The sequence below is a fragment of the Primulina huaijiensis genome, chromosome 7 (assembly GCF_012295235.1).
Source record: "Primulina huaijiensis isolate GDHJ02 chromosome 7, ASM1229523v2, whole genome shotgun sequence".
NCBI classification, from domain to species: Eukaryota; Viridiplantae; Streptophyta; class Magnoliopsida; order Lamiales; family Gesneriaceae; genus Primulina; species Primulina huaijiensis.
In genome coordinates this window covers 2,782,704-2,796,709 of record NC_133312.1, presented here as the reverse complement: position 1 = coordinate 2,796,709, position 14,006 = coordinate 2,782,704, and the positions used below count along the sequence as shown (strand labels likewise).

The 14,006-nt window shown below is 34.2% G+C and overlaps 2 protein-coding genes and 1 non-coding gene across 8 annotated transcripts; all 3 read right to left on the bottom strand.

Moving 5' to 3' along the window:
• Positions 1-870: 870 nt before the first annotated feature.
• Positions 871-5,963, bottom strand: LOC140980571 (transcription termination factor MTERF15, mitochondrial). Of its 6 annotated transcripts, none has more exons than XM_073446471.1 (4): positions 5,815-5,958; positions 5,249-5,421; positions 3,672-3,740; positions 871-2,182 (listed from the first exon to the last, which is right to left on the bottom strand). In XM_073446471.1, the coding sequence occupies exons 3-4, from the start codon at positions 3,729-3,731 to the stop codon at positions 1,046-1,048; spliced, it is 1,197 nt and encodes a 398-aa protein (XP_073302572.1). In that variant the 5' UTR covers positions 3,732-3,740; positions 5,249-5,421; positions 5,815-5,958; the 3' UTR covers positions 871-1,045. The 6 variants fall into 6 exon arrangements, with proteins under 6 accessions (XP_073302572.1, XP_073302569.1, XP_073302571.1 ...); XM_073446468.1 differs by having other exon boundaries at positions 3,672-3,909; positions 5,351-5,421; XM_073446470.1 differs by having other exon boundaries at positions 5,351-5,421.
• LOC140981918 (small nucleolar RNA Z122) lies at positions 5,647-5,745 on the bottom strand. Its single transcript, XR_012176191.1, has one exon. It is a non-coding gene; the product is annotated as a small nucleolar RNA Z122 (small nucleolar RNA).
• Positions 5,964-8,663: 2,700 nt separating the features above from the next.
• Positions 8,664-13,604, bottom strand: LOC140980491 (uncharacterized). The gene is made up of 6 exons (XM_073446332.1): positions 12,449-13,604; positions 12,047-12,111; positions 11,817-11,939; positions 10,078-10,800; positions 9,545-9,761; positions 8,664-9,462 (listed from the first exon to the last, which is right to left on the bottom strand). Exons 1-6 carry the CDS (start codon positions 12,741-12,743, stop codon positions 8,936-8,938), a joined length of 1,950 nt encoding a protein of 649 aa, XP_073302433.1. The 5' UTR covers positions 12,744-13,604; the 3' UTR covers positions 8,664-8,935.
• Positions 13,605-14,006: the final 402 nt, after the last annotated feature.

The following is a 14,006-nucleotide window of genomic DNA, read 5'->3' as shown; positions in this document are numbered from 1 at the left end:
CCTCTATCATGTTCTCCATGTTCTAGTTCCTTTATTCACGTGCAAGACAATTTCACGAGTCCAAAATTTGAACATGAAGTCATGAGTTGAATTTCACGTAATCAGATGACTGTGTTTTCAAATAATTATGTGTACCATTCGACAGGACTCAAGCGTCTAATAGGCCTCAAAGTATCCGATATTATGGTTTTGAGAGTAAAAACACTGCAAATGTTTACATCTGAATAATTGAGTTCGCATGTTTAGATGATTAATTAAGCAAGGGGATGAATTGTTATAGGCGTTTATGGGTAGTATATAATTAAAACTTAAAACATGTTATGAACCTAGAGTGTATTTTTAAGAGGTCCTATAAGATAAGATGGTTGTCTGCAAGTAGGATCCATAGACACATTCAACTGCAAGCGCGACCCATAAATGCCAATCGACGACACAATCAGTAGTGCAATCTATTTCTAACAGCCGTTCACAAATTCAAAAGTTCTAAAATACCGAATTCCTTTCGAGGAGTTGAAACACTTTTTTCTTAGAAAAATCAAAATACTGAGCCAACTTTTAATCACGCTTCCCAAGTATTTTAAAATTTTCTATTCGTGCTTTTGGATCGAGCAGAAATCACAGCCCAATTGAGAGAGACTCATCCAAGTTCATTCCCAAATGTGACTACAGAGCAAATATTCTGGTTAAAACCGTAGGATCAACGTCGTTGACCTAGTTTTTTCCCCGGGATTTCATTGGAAAATATCTTACTTCTATCGACACTGATTGAATTTTATAAATATATATATATATATTTATATTATTATTACGAGATTTTGATAATTAAATTAAATTTGAGCTCAAAACTCAAAAATGAAAAAATAACCCATAGTCATCTCAATAAATGAACCCAGCTTATCAAATAATAGATTAAATAGCCAACGTCCAAAACCTTCAGTTCATCGTTGAGAGAGGTGTAATACACCTAAACTAGACCATCATAGAGGCCCTCAAAAATAATAAAAATAGACTAAAAATTACATGCTATTTTCAGATACAAAAAATATCAGAAGGGAAATCCTTTACTAGAGTTCTTCTTCGAGGACTCCGCTAATCTTCTCACACATTTAGCATTGTTGTAAAATGTATAGAGTTCATTGGCTACATCGCCAGAGTGACGCGTAATAAATGCGGAGACGAAACGCTTATCAGACATCCTCAATGCTCGTAGCATTGCAGGCCCCTTGATTCCAGGTTCAACTCCCATATCCTCTATTTTACAAGCTAACAGATAACGTGGCTTTAATACATTCTCCAGATTGGAGTATAGAAGGAATGGGTTGCCTAGTACCAAATTGGCTGATTGTTTCATGGTGCCTAGTATAAAAGTCATGTTTCTCTGAACTTTGTCAATGGACAGCGTCAACACGAGTGGAGAACGTCCTATGAGACCAAAAATCTCATCCTCTGAAAACCCATATTTTTCAAAATTTACCACCTTTTCACGAATGGTAGCGATGCGGGATATGGCAAAGAGGGAAACCACATGCTTGTACATTCTAGATTCCTTTGATACCCCGGTTTTACGGATGTAATCCATCTTCTCATCATTTAGATTAGTCCGAGGGATTATGGTGGGACGCGACAGAAGCACAGCAATCAAGTCCCTATTGCTAACACCCAGTGATTCATACATGGCAATGACCGGCTTGATTTTGTTGTGGAAGTTGTAGGTAAGTAAAGAAGGATTCCGCACAATAGCCTTGGCCAGGACCTGCCTAGAGCCGAAGAAGGCCTCAAAATATTCAAGGCGTTCATTTAAAAATAAGTTGATTCTGCAGTTGAGAAAGCGAGGACGGCAGTTAATCATTTTGACGAGGTCAGAGGATGTGATACCGAGCTTAGATAATATTTCAAGCTTAGACTGAAGTATTTTGGGATCTGTTTTACGTAAAGACGGACGCCGTGAAAAAATCTTGTATATATCATTATCACCACAACCCCATTCTCCCAATATGTCAGCAGAGTCTTTTATTTTGACACAGCTACCTGCCAATTCCACGTCTTCACTTAAAGCTTCAGTTGAATCTAAAGATGAGGGCGAGAATAGACAATGATTTATCTTGTATCGATATGTATTGAAAGGGGATAATGTAACATTCCGGAAAATGTCAGCATCAATCTTTCCAAGTTGATTAAGACCCTAGAAACACAAAAAACTCTATATTTTCAGCTCTCAATTCAATAAGGCGAGTCAGCACCAAAGCAACATGAAATTCTGGATAAATGACATTCGAAATGTAATACTAAAGGTAATACAAAATTCAAGGTAGCAACAAACCCATAGCTCCTATCAAGTATCTAGATTTCCAAATATTTAACCCTTACTTTCTTTGAATGACTGGCACCAACAAAGGGTCAGCAAAAATGCTGGTACATGTTTGGTTATGTTTCTGGTAATTCCATAAAACATTTTCCGGAAATAAATTTCTACAAATTGAATTTGGGAATATGGAGTATTGTGTCTGGAGAAGGCATTTCTACAGTAGATGTCAACTAAAGAGAAATTATTTGGTTTTTTTCAAATATTAAATCGTTATTTTAAAATTTGAAAATATAATTTATTTTGTCAGTATTTAATCTATGATTAAATTATTTTTGAGAATGATGAAAAGTTGAATTAGGAATAAGTAATAACAATTGCTTAATAGAATGTGAAAAAGGATCAATTTGTGTTCAAGGGATAAAATTGAAGATAATGTAAATGTGTATGATGTCGTTTTTGTGAATTAAAAATATTTCCCATAAAGATAAGGTAGCAATGCTCAAAGGATTTCACAGCACAAAGTGCAAAAATAAGGTAGTTGAGATCCTGAGTAAAATAATCAGTTTAGGCAATATTATTTTGGTTAAATATTCAGTTCTTTGATCAAGGTAAAAAATCATCAGTTACTTGCTCTATGAAATAGGGAAAAGAAAGATTTGAACAGCTTGATGTAGCAAGCACCAAATAATTTCTTGAATAAGAGATAATTCCCAAAGTGGCATACATAAGTTCTTTTTAGTTTTCTTGAATAAGAAAACAGTAAAAGATCAAATCACAAAGATAACAGAAACTAACATCAGCCACTCACCCATGGATGGAACCCCACCCCCTCGACTCTGCACTGCTCCTATATTTTTTAGAATCAGAACAATAAATAAAAAAGAAAATGATAATGATAATTTACCCCATATCTCCTATATATATTAACCTAAATCTCTAATCTCTTCTTTTCTCTCCAAGCTGGTATCTTTAATTAATTTCTTTCAATCTTTAATTTGCTAATCTTTTAAAAAAAATTCAATATCTAACCTCACCACTTATTGATATTAATCCTATGAAAAAATATTTAATTGCCAATATATATTGGGTAAGAGATTGTTAAACTTTCAATATTGACTCAATCATGTATGAGTTTGAAAATGATACATATATGTCAACTACTATATTTTATTTTTATGTTCTAAAAATTATTTTTGCTGGCTACATCCCTGCACTCAGCCCAACAAATTTGGTCACTCAACTCCACTAACATGATATAATAAAAAAAGAAAAGAACAACGAAAATATCTAATCTAATAAAGAAACGACCCATAACCACCAAAAAAGAAAAGACTTATAAAAAAAACGTAGAGGGATGGGAACTTACAGCATGGAGAGAATGGATACCACTGTTGCACCAGTGTTGACGAAAAAAAGCAGCACCCATTTGCAGAAGCTGTGACAATACCATTTATTTATCAAAACAAGAATGAAAAAATTGAAGTATCATACTTCAAAGACATCAGCGATAAAGCAAGTAGTGATGCATCCTGCTTCACTTCACATCAATTCGTTTAAGGGCACATGATATATCTTAACGTCCATTTTGCCAAGCCTAACTCTGCCTGCATGTATGAGTGCATTTCAGTTCACACGAGTCGAGGTTTTTTTCTAGATATAGACTCAATTTAACTAAATTGGATCCAATATCAGAGGTGAACTAACAGTCCAACTATGTGGTTAAAAGTAAGTCAGAGGTTGATAAGGAGAAACAAAGTCAAGAGTGAGGAGCTATCAAGTCTGTAATTTTAAGTGATGCACAAGACAGAAAAGGATACATAAAGATTGTGTATTTAAAGTAAAAAGAAAATTTTATATAATTAGGACAGATCCAAGGAAACAAGCAAAGCTCAAGCTCCAACTTTAAAACATTAGGAAGAAAATACAAAATCCAAGGAAACAACGCTAGCAGCTCCTATCAAGTACTTAGATTTCCAAGGCTAGACCTCCAGTTCTTTGAATAACTAGTATCAGCAAAAGGCAACCATAAGAGAAAAATGGTTTCACATAACAGAAAACAAGGTAGTCAGGGGCAACACAATCAGTATACAAATACGTAGTCAGATCAGAGGCTTTAATGGTTGGATTCTTTTTTGGCTACATATTTGTGTTTTCTGAACAAGGGAAAAACCTTCAATTTCTTTGAAGCTTTGCCATCTCGCTTTCCTTGAAGGAAATATGCAAAGAATGTATCAATAAATTACAAATATAGTAATACATTTCACCACACCAGTCTTCATCTTGTTGCATGAATGATTTCACATTTAATCTCATGAGGTGATTTCAATGATGTAAAGAAAATCCGCTGTGGCATTATTATGTGAAAATTATATGAAAGTTCTTGTCTCACAGTCACACCAAGAAGAGGCAGTCGCTCATTTCACATTGGTACCAGCATTATTGCATAGAAATACGATAAATATGATAATGAAATGTTATTGTTTCGACGACCGCAAGTACAAAGCTAGGCTTAGACAATGGGTATTTTTGGTTTGCGTTATCAGAGGGTGATAGTGTAATAATCCATTCTGATCCAGTGTTTGGTTCATCAAATCTCATTTTGTGATGAATCTTCAGGCATTTCAATCTCTCTTCAGCAATCTTATAATAAATACTGACTTCCAGAGCCATATTTTGAACCTTAAATCCATCCATTGAGTAAGGAGTGGAAAATGGGGATTGGAAAACAATTGGACTTAATAACTATTAAATTTTAATGATAAAATAATACTAGGTTAAATGAACCAAAAAATATATAATATACCCACATCTTTACCAGAAAAAAGTCGGACAGAGAAGGAAATTGAGGATAGCGTGGAGGACTTTTATTTTATGCATTTATCGCAAAAATGATTACCATATGCTGTAGAGCACTATATAATTACACCACCCAGATGACTATACTTGTCAAGTAGAAATATGCACAGAGATTCGTAACGATTTTGCTGCACGAAACAGGATCACATTTGATTGTTAAGCTATCACCCCTAACCACGCAAACCAAACCTTTCTTGTTTTTTAATCATCCCACCATCAAAAAATCCAAGTCCGTGTAGCTGGGCCGTTTCAATCCAGGCCTACAAGATACTTACCAATAAAAATAACAATCAACACAAATCAATAAGAATCTACAGATGCAACACAAAGTATAATGACATTAGCACCAAATTCAGGGATTATGAACATAACAAAAATAAATGGAAAAGGAGAAATTCTTTTCGCGGTATTCACTAATGTTAACAGGCACAACACAATTAGACCGAAAAGTTCACAGAAATACTACGATACTTGCAACAACAGAGTTTGGAATCAGACTGACGTGCAAAAAAATTGTTCAGCGAAGCAACAGATTAACTGAGCCTCTGAAACTTAATCGAATTGAATTCACATCATTTCCCAACTCAGTTGTTCGTCCACGATGCTTGAAGCTTGAAAATCAATTATTGTACAACAGCTGAAAATAAATAAACCTCGGTGAAGAAATTGAAAACTTGCGGGTTCCTCATCTTCGGTTTGCAGGCGAATATTGAAATGGGTATGCATATGTAAAGGGCGCGATTCAGCTCTCGCGTTCAGTGAAGAAGCTCAGTGCGGCTGAAACTTAACCCTATATTTGAAAAACTATGCCCTTTTTTTACTGTATATGCTATTTATAGTAATGTCGTTTTTTAAAAAATATTTGCATTAAACCTTAACTAAATGATAAGGTTGTTATTTTGTTGTTGGTATCAAAATATCCAAACTTAAAAAATTAATGCATCCAAAAAAAATGAAATTTTCCTCTCAAAGCTCAACTACATGGGTGTCAAAATACAACACGACCCGTCAACCCGACACGACCCAACACGAAAAAAATCAGGTTCGGGTTGGGGTTTTTCGGGTTCGGGTTGGGTTTGGTTTGTGTGGGTTCGGGTTAAAGCTGGGTTAGATGGGTTTCGGGTTGGGTCGCGGGTTGACCCGAATTTTTTTTTTCAAATATTACCTATATTTTTATATATTGTATGTTTGAACAAAATTTATTGTATATTTATATGTTAAATTTTCATCATTTAATATTTATTTTGTATATTTTTTAATTTTTTAACAATTGTTTATTTGATTTAGTAAATATACTTTTAATTTTCTACAATTAAACTTTCAAATTTAAATCAGAAATTTTTTTATTATGTGTTTAAATTAAAATATTATTATAATTTTTTATTTTTTCGAATTTTTTTCATTAATTTTTTATAAAAAAAATTAATAAATTTCGGGTTATGCGGGTTAGATGGGTTGATTCGGGTTAGACGGGTTCGTGTTCGGGTTGTGAGTTTTCGGGTTCGGGTTGAAAAAAAATTCACGGATTGACCCGAAACCTGACCCACCGACCCGATTGACACCCCTACTCAACTACATGAGTATTTTAAATTAACATAGCAATCAAAACCTATTATTTTTTGTATTAAAAAATTTTAAAATTACATTTAGATTGTTGAATTTCAAATGTTTTTTATTTATTTTAGATAAGCAAGATTATACACTTTAAATCTATCGTTTGCATATTTATATGCATTTTCATGTCAATGATGATGATTTCTAGTTCACCAAATGATGAAGATATTTAAAATATATTCTGCTTTATATAACTATGTATAAATAAATATAATATGAAATTAATATTTCATTTATTGTTTCGTTGTTAACAATAAAAATTTGATAGAAATTTAAGAATTTAATTATTAAACAACCAAGATTTATTAGCATAATCAGAAAAAATGAGTAAAAATAAATTCATTTGAACCTACGAAAATTCCGGAATGAACTCCCTCACTCAAATACAAACAATATTTATATACTCGAAAATATAATGATATCATCAATCAACAAAAATATAGCCACGTTGACCATAACTAAACACATGTGGAGCCGGTAAACCTCGATCACACAACCAATAATCCAAAACATCGTAAAATATCAACACAAGTACACGAGAAATCTCTCCGAAATATGTACGACTCGATAGTATAATGCATGTGTATTTGAGAACACGATTAAAACAACTCTCACTAGCGCCGCTAGGAGACGTTCCACCAGACGTATAAAATACCTTTGGATAACCTGCTATGGAATCACAAACAACTACATCATAAAAAAATCGGGCCTTAGAACGACGAACCGGTAAGATTACGACAAATATAACTGACATGAAATAAAATCAATGAAAATGCAATAAAATACAAGTAATGCGTAAAAGATAGCTGAATAATGGATATTAAACGAAGTCCAAACGAACCGCATCAACAACAATAACAGTGGCCACACACGTCAGGAACGCATCATCAAGTCGCTATTCATCCATATACATAGCATCGAAGGTACAAGAGCTACCCGATCATCCTTGTGTTGTCTTCAGAAGCTTACTAATCCTATATTACTCGTTTCAACAATGACTCAATACATCTCAACATAGCATTAAAATGAGTCAAAGCTCAAATTCTATGCGACAATAATTAAAATGACTTGGAGAAGAATATCTCAAATATTATTTCCAAAAACAAAACATATTTCTACTTTATTTTAAATAACAGAGATCAATTTTCAACTTAAGATATTAAAAATCGACATAAATGTGTGAATCCAACCACATAATCTACATAAACAAACAAAACATGTTACAACTCATTGCAAAATATTTAATGTCATCACATGTCATTATGGACGTCTGATGAAAATTGTTAATGTATACATCAACTTAACATTTAATTTATTGCACATAAAATCTTAAACTTTATGAAAAATCCAAGTACGTGGCAAAAATCATTCTCATGAAATTCACATCCTTTTTTTCTCAAATTATTTCAACTTACTAAATTGTGTTATTTTAGTTACTAAAATTATTTTTTAAGACTAAAAATCCAATTATCATAATTTTAGGCATTTTTCAAGTTTAACATTTCCAACTTGTATGGTTGTACCTAAGTTCGATTTGAATTAGGTCATCTCATATTTATCCAATATGTACATATCACGTATGACTATAATGTTAACTCATCCATATTTCATCAGAAAACATTGAAGTGAAATTCGATCATTTTGATAGGCTAATTTACAAGAAAACAAAAACTTCTGAAATAGATTACGAAACAGATTTCAGTTTCACCATTTAATATCATAAAATTCATATCTAATTTATTTTTTACCCTTTCTCTAACTAAAAATGAAAGATAACTTGATTGTATAAGTTTCTCTTGTTGAAAACTGATTCAAAATCTCAACTTTTACACCCAAAATTTAATGGAACATGTTGCATCAACGAAAAGAATAAAACATATGTTCAGTTTCAGTAAAATGTGCATAATTTTTTCGGAACCCACGTTCATTATGAGCTTAAATTCTCAAAGTACAATATAGAAATCGCCAACCTGATGTTGGAACAAGTTTAATGGCGCTCCTTCCCACTGTGGACTATAAGGCAAAGAGCAGACCACTGCTAATTCGGAATTCAAATCCAGGCTTCCAATAGCCTATAACTATGTACAGCTATTTCTACCGACAAAACAAACTCTTCGACCGCTTGTAACCATGATTATGGTGCCAAGCAAGGAAAACTATTTACGTGGAAGTTGGAGCGGTCAGAATTTTCACATCTTGATTACAACCAAGTTGGTATTTGTTTCCATCATCAACATTGTCGTGTTTGTCAGCAAGAGAATTTTCTTGATCACACTTCATTTCTGCATCTGTTAAGTCATAATCCACAGTGTCCTCTTCGAGTTCATGGGTATGGCCCATGCAAGTTTCCTTATCTTCTGCGAATTCAAGAACTTGCTGATGCTCATCATTGGCATAACCATCTTTTAAAGGGACATTTGTCAGTGTCATGCCTGACAAATCAGGAATTTCCTCAAAAACAGCACTGAGTTTGTGAGTTGTGACAAGTTTCTGACAGGAAGTAGTAGAATTATGGGATTTCCTTTCCTTGGAAAAAGCTGAAGATTTTGAGAGCTTAGCGTCTACGCTAGCTGCAGATATGACGCCGAGAACATTAGGATTTGGCTTGATATCCACCCACCGTCCGCCAACCCAATCTCTTGAAACTCTAAGGTTCTTTAACTCGATATTCAAATGCAAGTTTTCACCTGACATCATATTCAGTTTCCTTAGAAATACATAAGCTGTTGAAAAATAAAACTCTGGAATTGACAGCAACAGGGTACAAACCTGGAAGATAAACTCGGTAACCACCGTTTATTGAGTCACTGGCATCGGAAACAACCCCTTCCCACCAACCATCACTCCGCCATGCATCAACTGGATCTCCAACCTCAAAGGTTTGGCTACTTTTATTGCAAGTATAGAAGGGTCTAATAGTTAGGCGATCAGGATGTCTCATTCCCAGTGTATCAGCTTTGGCCACTCTATGCGTTGGAATCCATTCCTGCAATTAGAAAGAAAAGGTACAGTGTTCCTGTGTTGAGGAGTGACTACACAAATGCAATAACAGACCATGGCGCATTAAATTAAAACGAACACAAATGCAATAACTGACGATGGCGCATTAAATTACAACGAGCTGCGAGAAAATAATAATGAAATTTTACAACAAATGCTTATGAAATGATGCATCAAACATATAGAATACATCTCCTCTGTTATTGAGAATGTCACGGCAGCAATCATTAGTTTATTTGCATCCAAAAAAATAAAAATGGTTTCAAAGTGAATGCTTCGACATGAGCTTCGCTAATGAATACCTCAAGATTGGAGCAACTATCTTCATCCTTAACATCATCGTATTGAATTTTCATCTGTTTCCTGGAGATCTCCAACACTGAACACCTGAACCAACAGCCTCGAATACCACTGTCTTGGCAAAGAAACTCGATCTTTTCATTTGACCTAAAAACTGGAGTACACGGAAGTTGGTCTTCAACATGCTTGAGGAAACTTTGCTCCTTGCTCAGTACATCATACTTATATGATAGATCATATGCAGTCTTTTGATTCTCTCCGCAACTTCTATTCCTTTTAGCTCCCACTTTTACATCATCCTCAGAGCTATATTCTTCCTCAAAAAAATCAGGGCCAAAACACGAGAAAATCGATTGATCAAAATATCCACGCAAGTTACTCAATTTGAAAGGCTTTACTCTGTTACTCTTGAATTGTCTGAAGCAAAAATGCATTTTTCTCAAAATGTCGCCTGGGAAAACTGCAAGGCATTTCTCATAGTGTTCACGAGTTAAGACTACGGCAAGACCATCAACACATTCTGCGCTGATGACTTGTACGTACGGAGTGATGAAGACTTCTTTAGGATGAGGATTCCGTAAAGAAACAACTCCACGGACTTCTTTATTGTGGTGAAACCATCTCACTTTAACCTTTTTCTGGCATTTTCTATCTTCATACATATCTTCCAAATATGCAATATAGCGGCTCTCTTTTTCAGCCATCACAAAGACAAATGATTGTACCTAACGTAGAATCCATGATAAAGAGTTGCGAGTTCATCAACTTAATTGCAGATAATTCAAAAACAACCTTACTTACTGGTACTAGGACTAAGCGTTTGGAAGGAAATGGTGAAATTCTTAAGCATGCTAGAATTTTACATCAGCCATGGTCAAAAAATCACAACCAGCTTAAAAGAGATTGTCATATCATAGAAATTTATCAACTGATTCAGGTTTTGATTTGTTTTCAGACTCGAACGGCTAGACTCATATATAAAAAGGAGTTAAAGCATTCATTTTATTATATATGTTTTAAATTCTCTTTTGTAGTTGTTTGACTATTTGATGTTGTACCTTACGTAGATTATTTGAAAAAATACTCATTCTAGGTGTGCTTGAGTTTTCAATATGAAGTTGAATTACTGAGAATATGAAAATTATATTTGTTTATTCTTAAAAAAATGACTTCATACAGTATACTGTGTTTAACATAAAAAAATCATACTATTAAATCTTATATCTCATTTAATTTTGTAGGATATCGATAAAAAACTAAATATTTTATAAATATTTTAAAAAGAAAATGCTTTACATATACGTAGTATATAAATATTAAGAAACACGCACAAGTTGCATGTGCTCCGGTTTCTAGTTAGTAAAAATAGTAAATTATTAACAATAACAATCATCTTGATAATAAACACAGTATGTAAATTTTCTTTTTTAATAAGAAACAAAATTTAAAGCATTGTTGAAGGGCATGAAATCCTTCAACTGCCAACTCTAAAATATTTAAATTGAAAAACCAGTTTGCAATCCTAAACATTCGACATACAAAAGTACACACAATTAGGTTAGATTAAATAGGTATGCATCCGATCACTATTGATGATTACGTATTAAGAAACAAAACAAGTCACTTCAAGTTCTTTGCCTTCTCTTACCCAAACATTCAAATAGAATATGCCAAGAAAACAACACATTCAATTAGGAAACTCGACAGAATCTTCTTACATTTGGTAATTTAGTAAACTTACCGCAATTGAAGTTTCATTCCTCTTAAATGCTGGGTAGTGCGTCAATTGTTTACCGCATGTCCATGCCAAACCCAACCACTTAATATCTAATTGATGACCTTGCAAGTTCCTTCGTAAATGGCACTAATGTACAAGTTTGATGGCACGTAAAGTACAAATTTCAGATGAACATGTCAACATAAAACAAATAGCAAGACCAGAATACTTCGCAAAAAAAATAGAACACGTACATTATGAGAAGGCATCTGTTTTAGCTGCACACTGACGTCAGAGATAGGATCATCTTTGGGTGACACTACAATCAAAATGTTACAATATGTTAACCTAAGTAATTATTGATCGACTCCAACTCCTAATCAGATCAAATGTCAATTATGTCATGCACCGTCAACCTAGCTGATTTTTGGCTATTAAAATATGTACACTCCACCAAAATTTTACTAGAATCCTATATCATCCAGGAAAATTATCATAAAGCATTTCTATGAATAAATTTCAAAAACATGTATTTCATTTACAGAGGCTTGATTACCTAGAGATCATCACACTGGACAAAACAAGTACTACTAGTCTACTACTAGCACAGTCAGCATGTACCCCTTACAAGGGGAAAAAGAAAGGGGAAAACATACTGGCATAATCTTCTGGCCAATGCTGCTTTGACAACATAGAAGTAAGCCAATTCACAACCTCTCTTCTCGATCTCCATCTGAAACCGGTATGGACTGAGTTTTCGGCCCCATGAACACTCAAGAACTCTTCTGATACAACATAAAACATGTGCCTAACACTCCTCTCAGTGCCCACAACGGCAAGAATGGATTCCCCTGAATTATCCTTCAAAAAATAGTGTACCACACGGTTTCCCCTCTCTTTTGACACATATAGCTCTTTCCACTCCACAAAATAGTTTTCATGTGCAGCCATAATGTACAATTAGAATGTCTATTAGGGAAACTCGGATAAAGACTTAAAGCAGCAGTCTTAATATGAAGGAAAACCAATTAAAGCTAAAAGCAACCTCAAAAAATCCGGGGAAGAGTTATCTAAACAGCTGTTGAACAAGATGTGAAGAACCTTCAGCTAGACTAGGCTTAAAAGGATATAAAGCACAAAGGAAAACCATAAACTGAAAAGTTAGAGGTACCCCAGGAAGAGGTACCTTGCCACCCGACTAGAGGAGTAAATTATCCTAACAGCCTCAAGTCTGAACAAATTCAACACGAAATCTTGAAATTTTGAACCTTAATTTTGACAATACCTAAACTCCTCCGAGACCCCAAAAAAGTCACAACGCAGTAAGACAGTCCTAGTCACACCCGAGGAAAAACTCACCAAAAGATCTGGCAAATAATAACAAAACCGTGTTAGCTGACAAGATTAACGGCTCAAAAGTGAAAGGCAGCGACTTTGCGAGGCTTTCTCCCTAGTAGTAGACGAATCGTTACGAAAATCAAAATGGGCAAACACGGTGAGAGCAGAAACTTCAATACAAAGAATAAAAAGCGGATTTTGAGCAGAATTTCAAGTCAAGAAAACCCAGCTATGAAACTCGCCAAAAGTCGAAATTATTCTTCATTTCTTGGTACTTCTACCCAGGTAGGTTAGCCGGACTCAAACTAGAGAGGACTAGTCGTGAAAATATATCGGTTCTGAAGTAAAACAGTAAGAAAAATCTCTCAGAAAATAATTTGTGGAGTTGCGAGAATTCATTTTCCGAAGGAGAAGGAGGAGGAGGAGAGAGGCGACTGGGGGAGAGAATATAAGAGCAGGGAAAATGGAACGAGCGAAAATTAGGGTGTGGCCAATCTGACGTTAACAAGAAATGCATCGACGGCTGGTAGATTATCACGTTTTTCTTTTCAATATTTTATTTCTAATAATTCATTTGGGATTTTTCAAAAAGAAATTAAAAAAAACAAAAACTTGCGTGAGACCATCTCACATGATACCCACTCAATTAAAAATTGCTTGATTAGTCCAATTGTAATGATTGTGTTTGGCTAGTCTGAGAAGAATCTCAACATATCATATTACTTGAAATTAGTTGTTTGAAAAAAACAATTCAAAAAAAAAACTTAAAGATGGTGTTAAGTTTTATTATTTGAGAGAATGACCAGTTAATCTTTGAAATTAGTAAATACTAGTATCTAACCCGATCGCACGAGATGAAATTAATTACTATGCTGA

Bases quoted from the DNA above. Each gene is read 5' to 3' on its own strand.
- LOC140980571 (XM_073446467.1), bottom strand. From the start codon at position 5,850: ATGAGGAACCCGCAAGTTTTCAATTTCTTCACCGAG. The intron at 3,741-5,814 runs GTTTATTTATTT...GTATTGTCACAG, and splicing joins TTTTCAATTTCTTCACCGAG to CTTCTGCAAATGGGTGCTGC. The intron at 2,183-3,671 runs GTAAGTTCCCAT...TTGTGTTTCTAG, and splicing joins GTATCCATTCTCTCCATGCT to GGTCTTAATCAACTTGGAAA.
- LOC140980491 (XM_073446332.1), bottom strand. From the start codon at position 12,743: ATGGCTGCACATGAAAACTATTTTGTGGAGTGGAAAGAGCTATATGTG. The intron at 12,112-12,448 runs GTATGTTTTCCC...TTTTGATTGTAG, and splicing joins TTGGCCAGAAGATTATGCCA to TGTCACCCAAAGATGATCCT. The intron at 9,463-9,544 runs GTTTGTACCCTG...ATATGATGTCAG, and splicing joins TTACCGAGTTTATCTTCCAG to GTGAAAACTTGCATTTGAAT.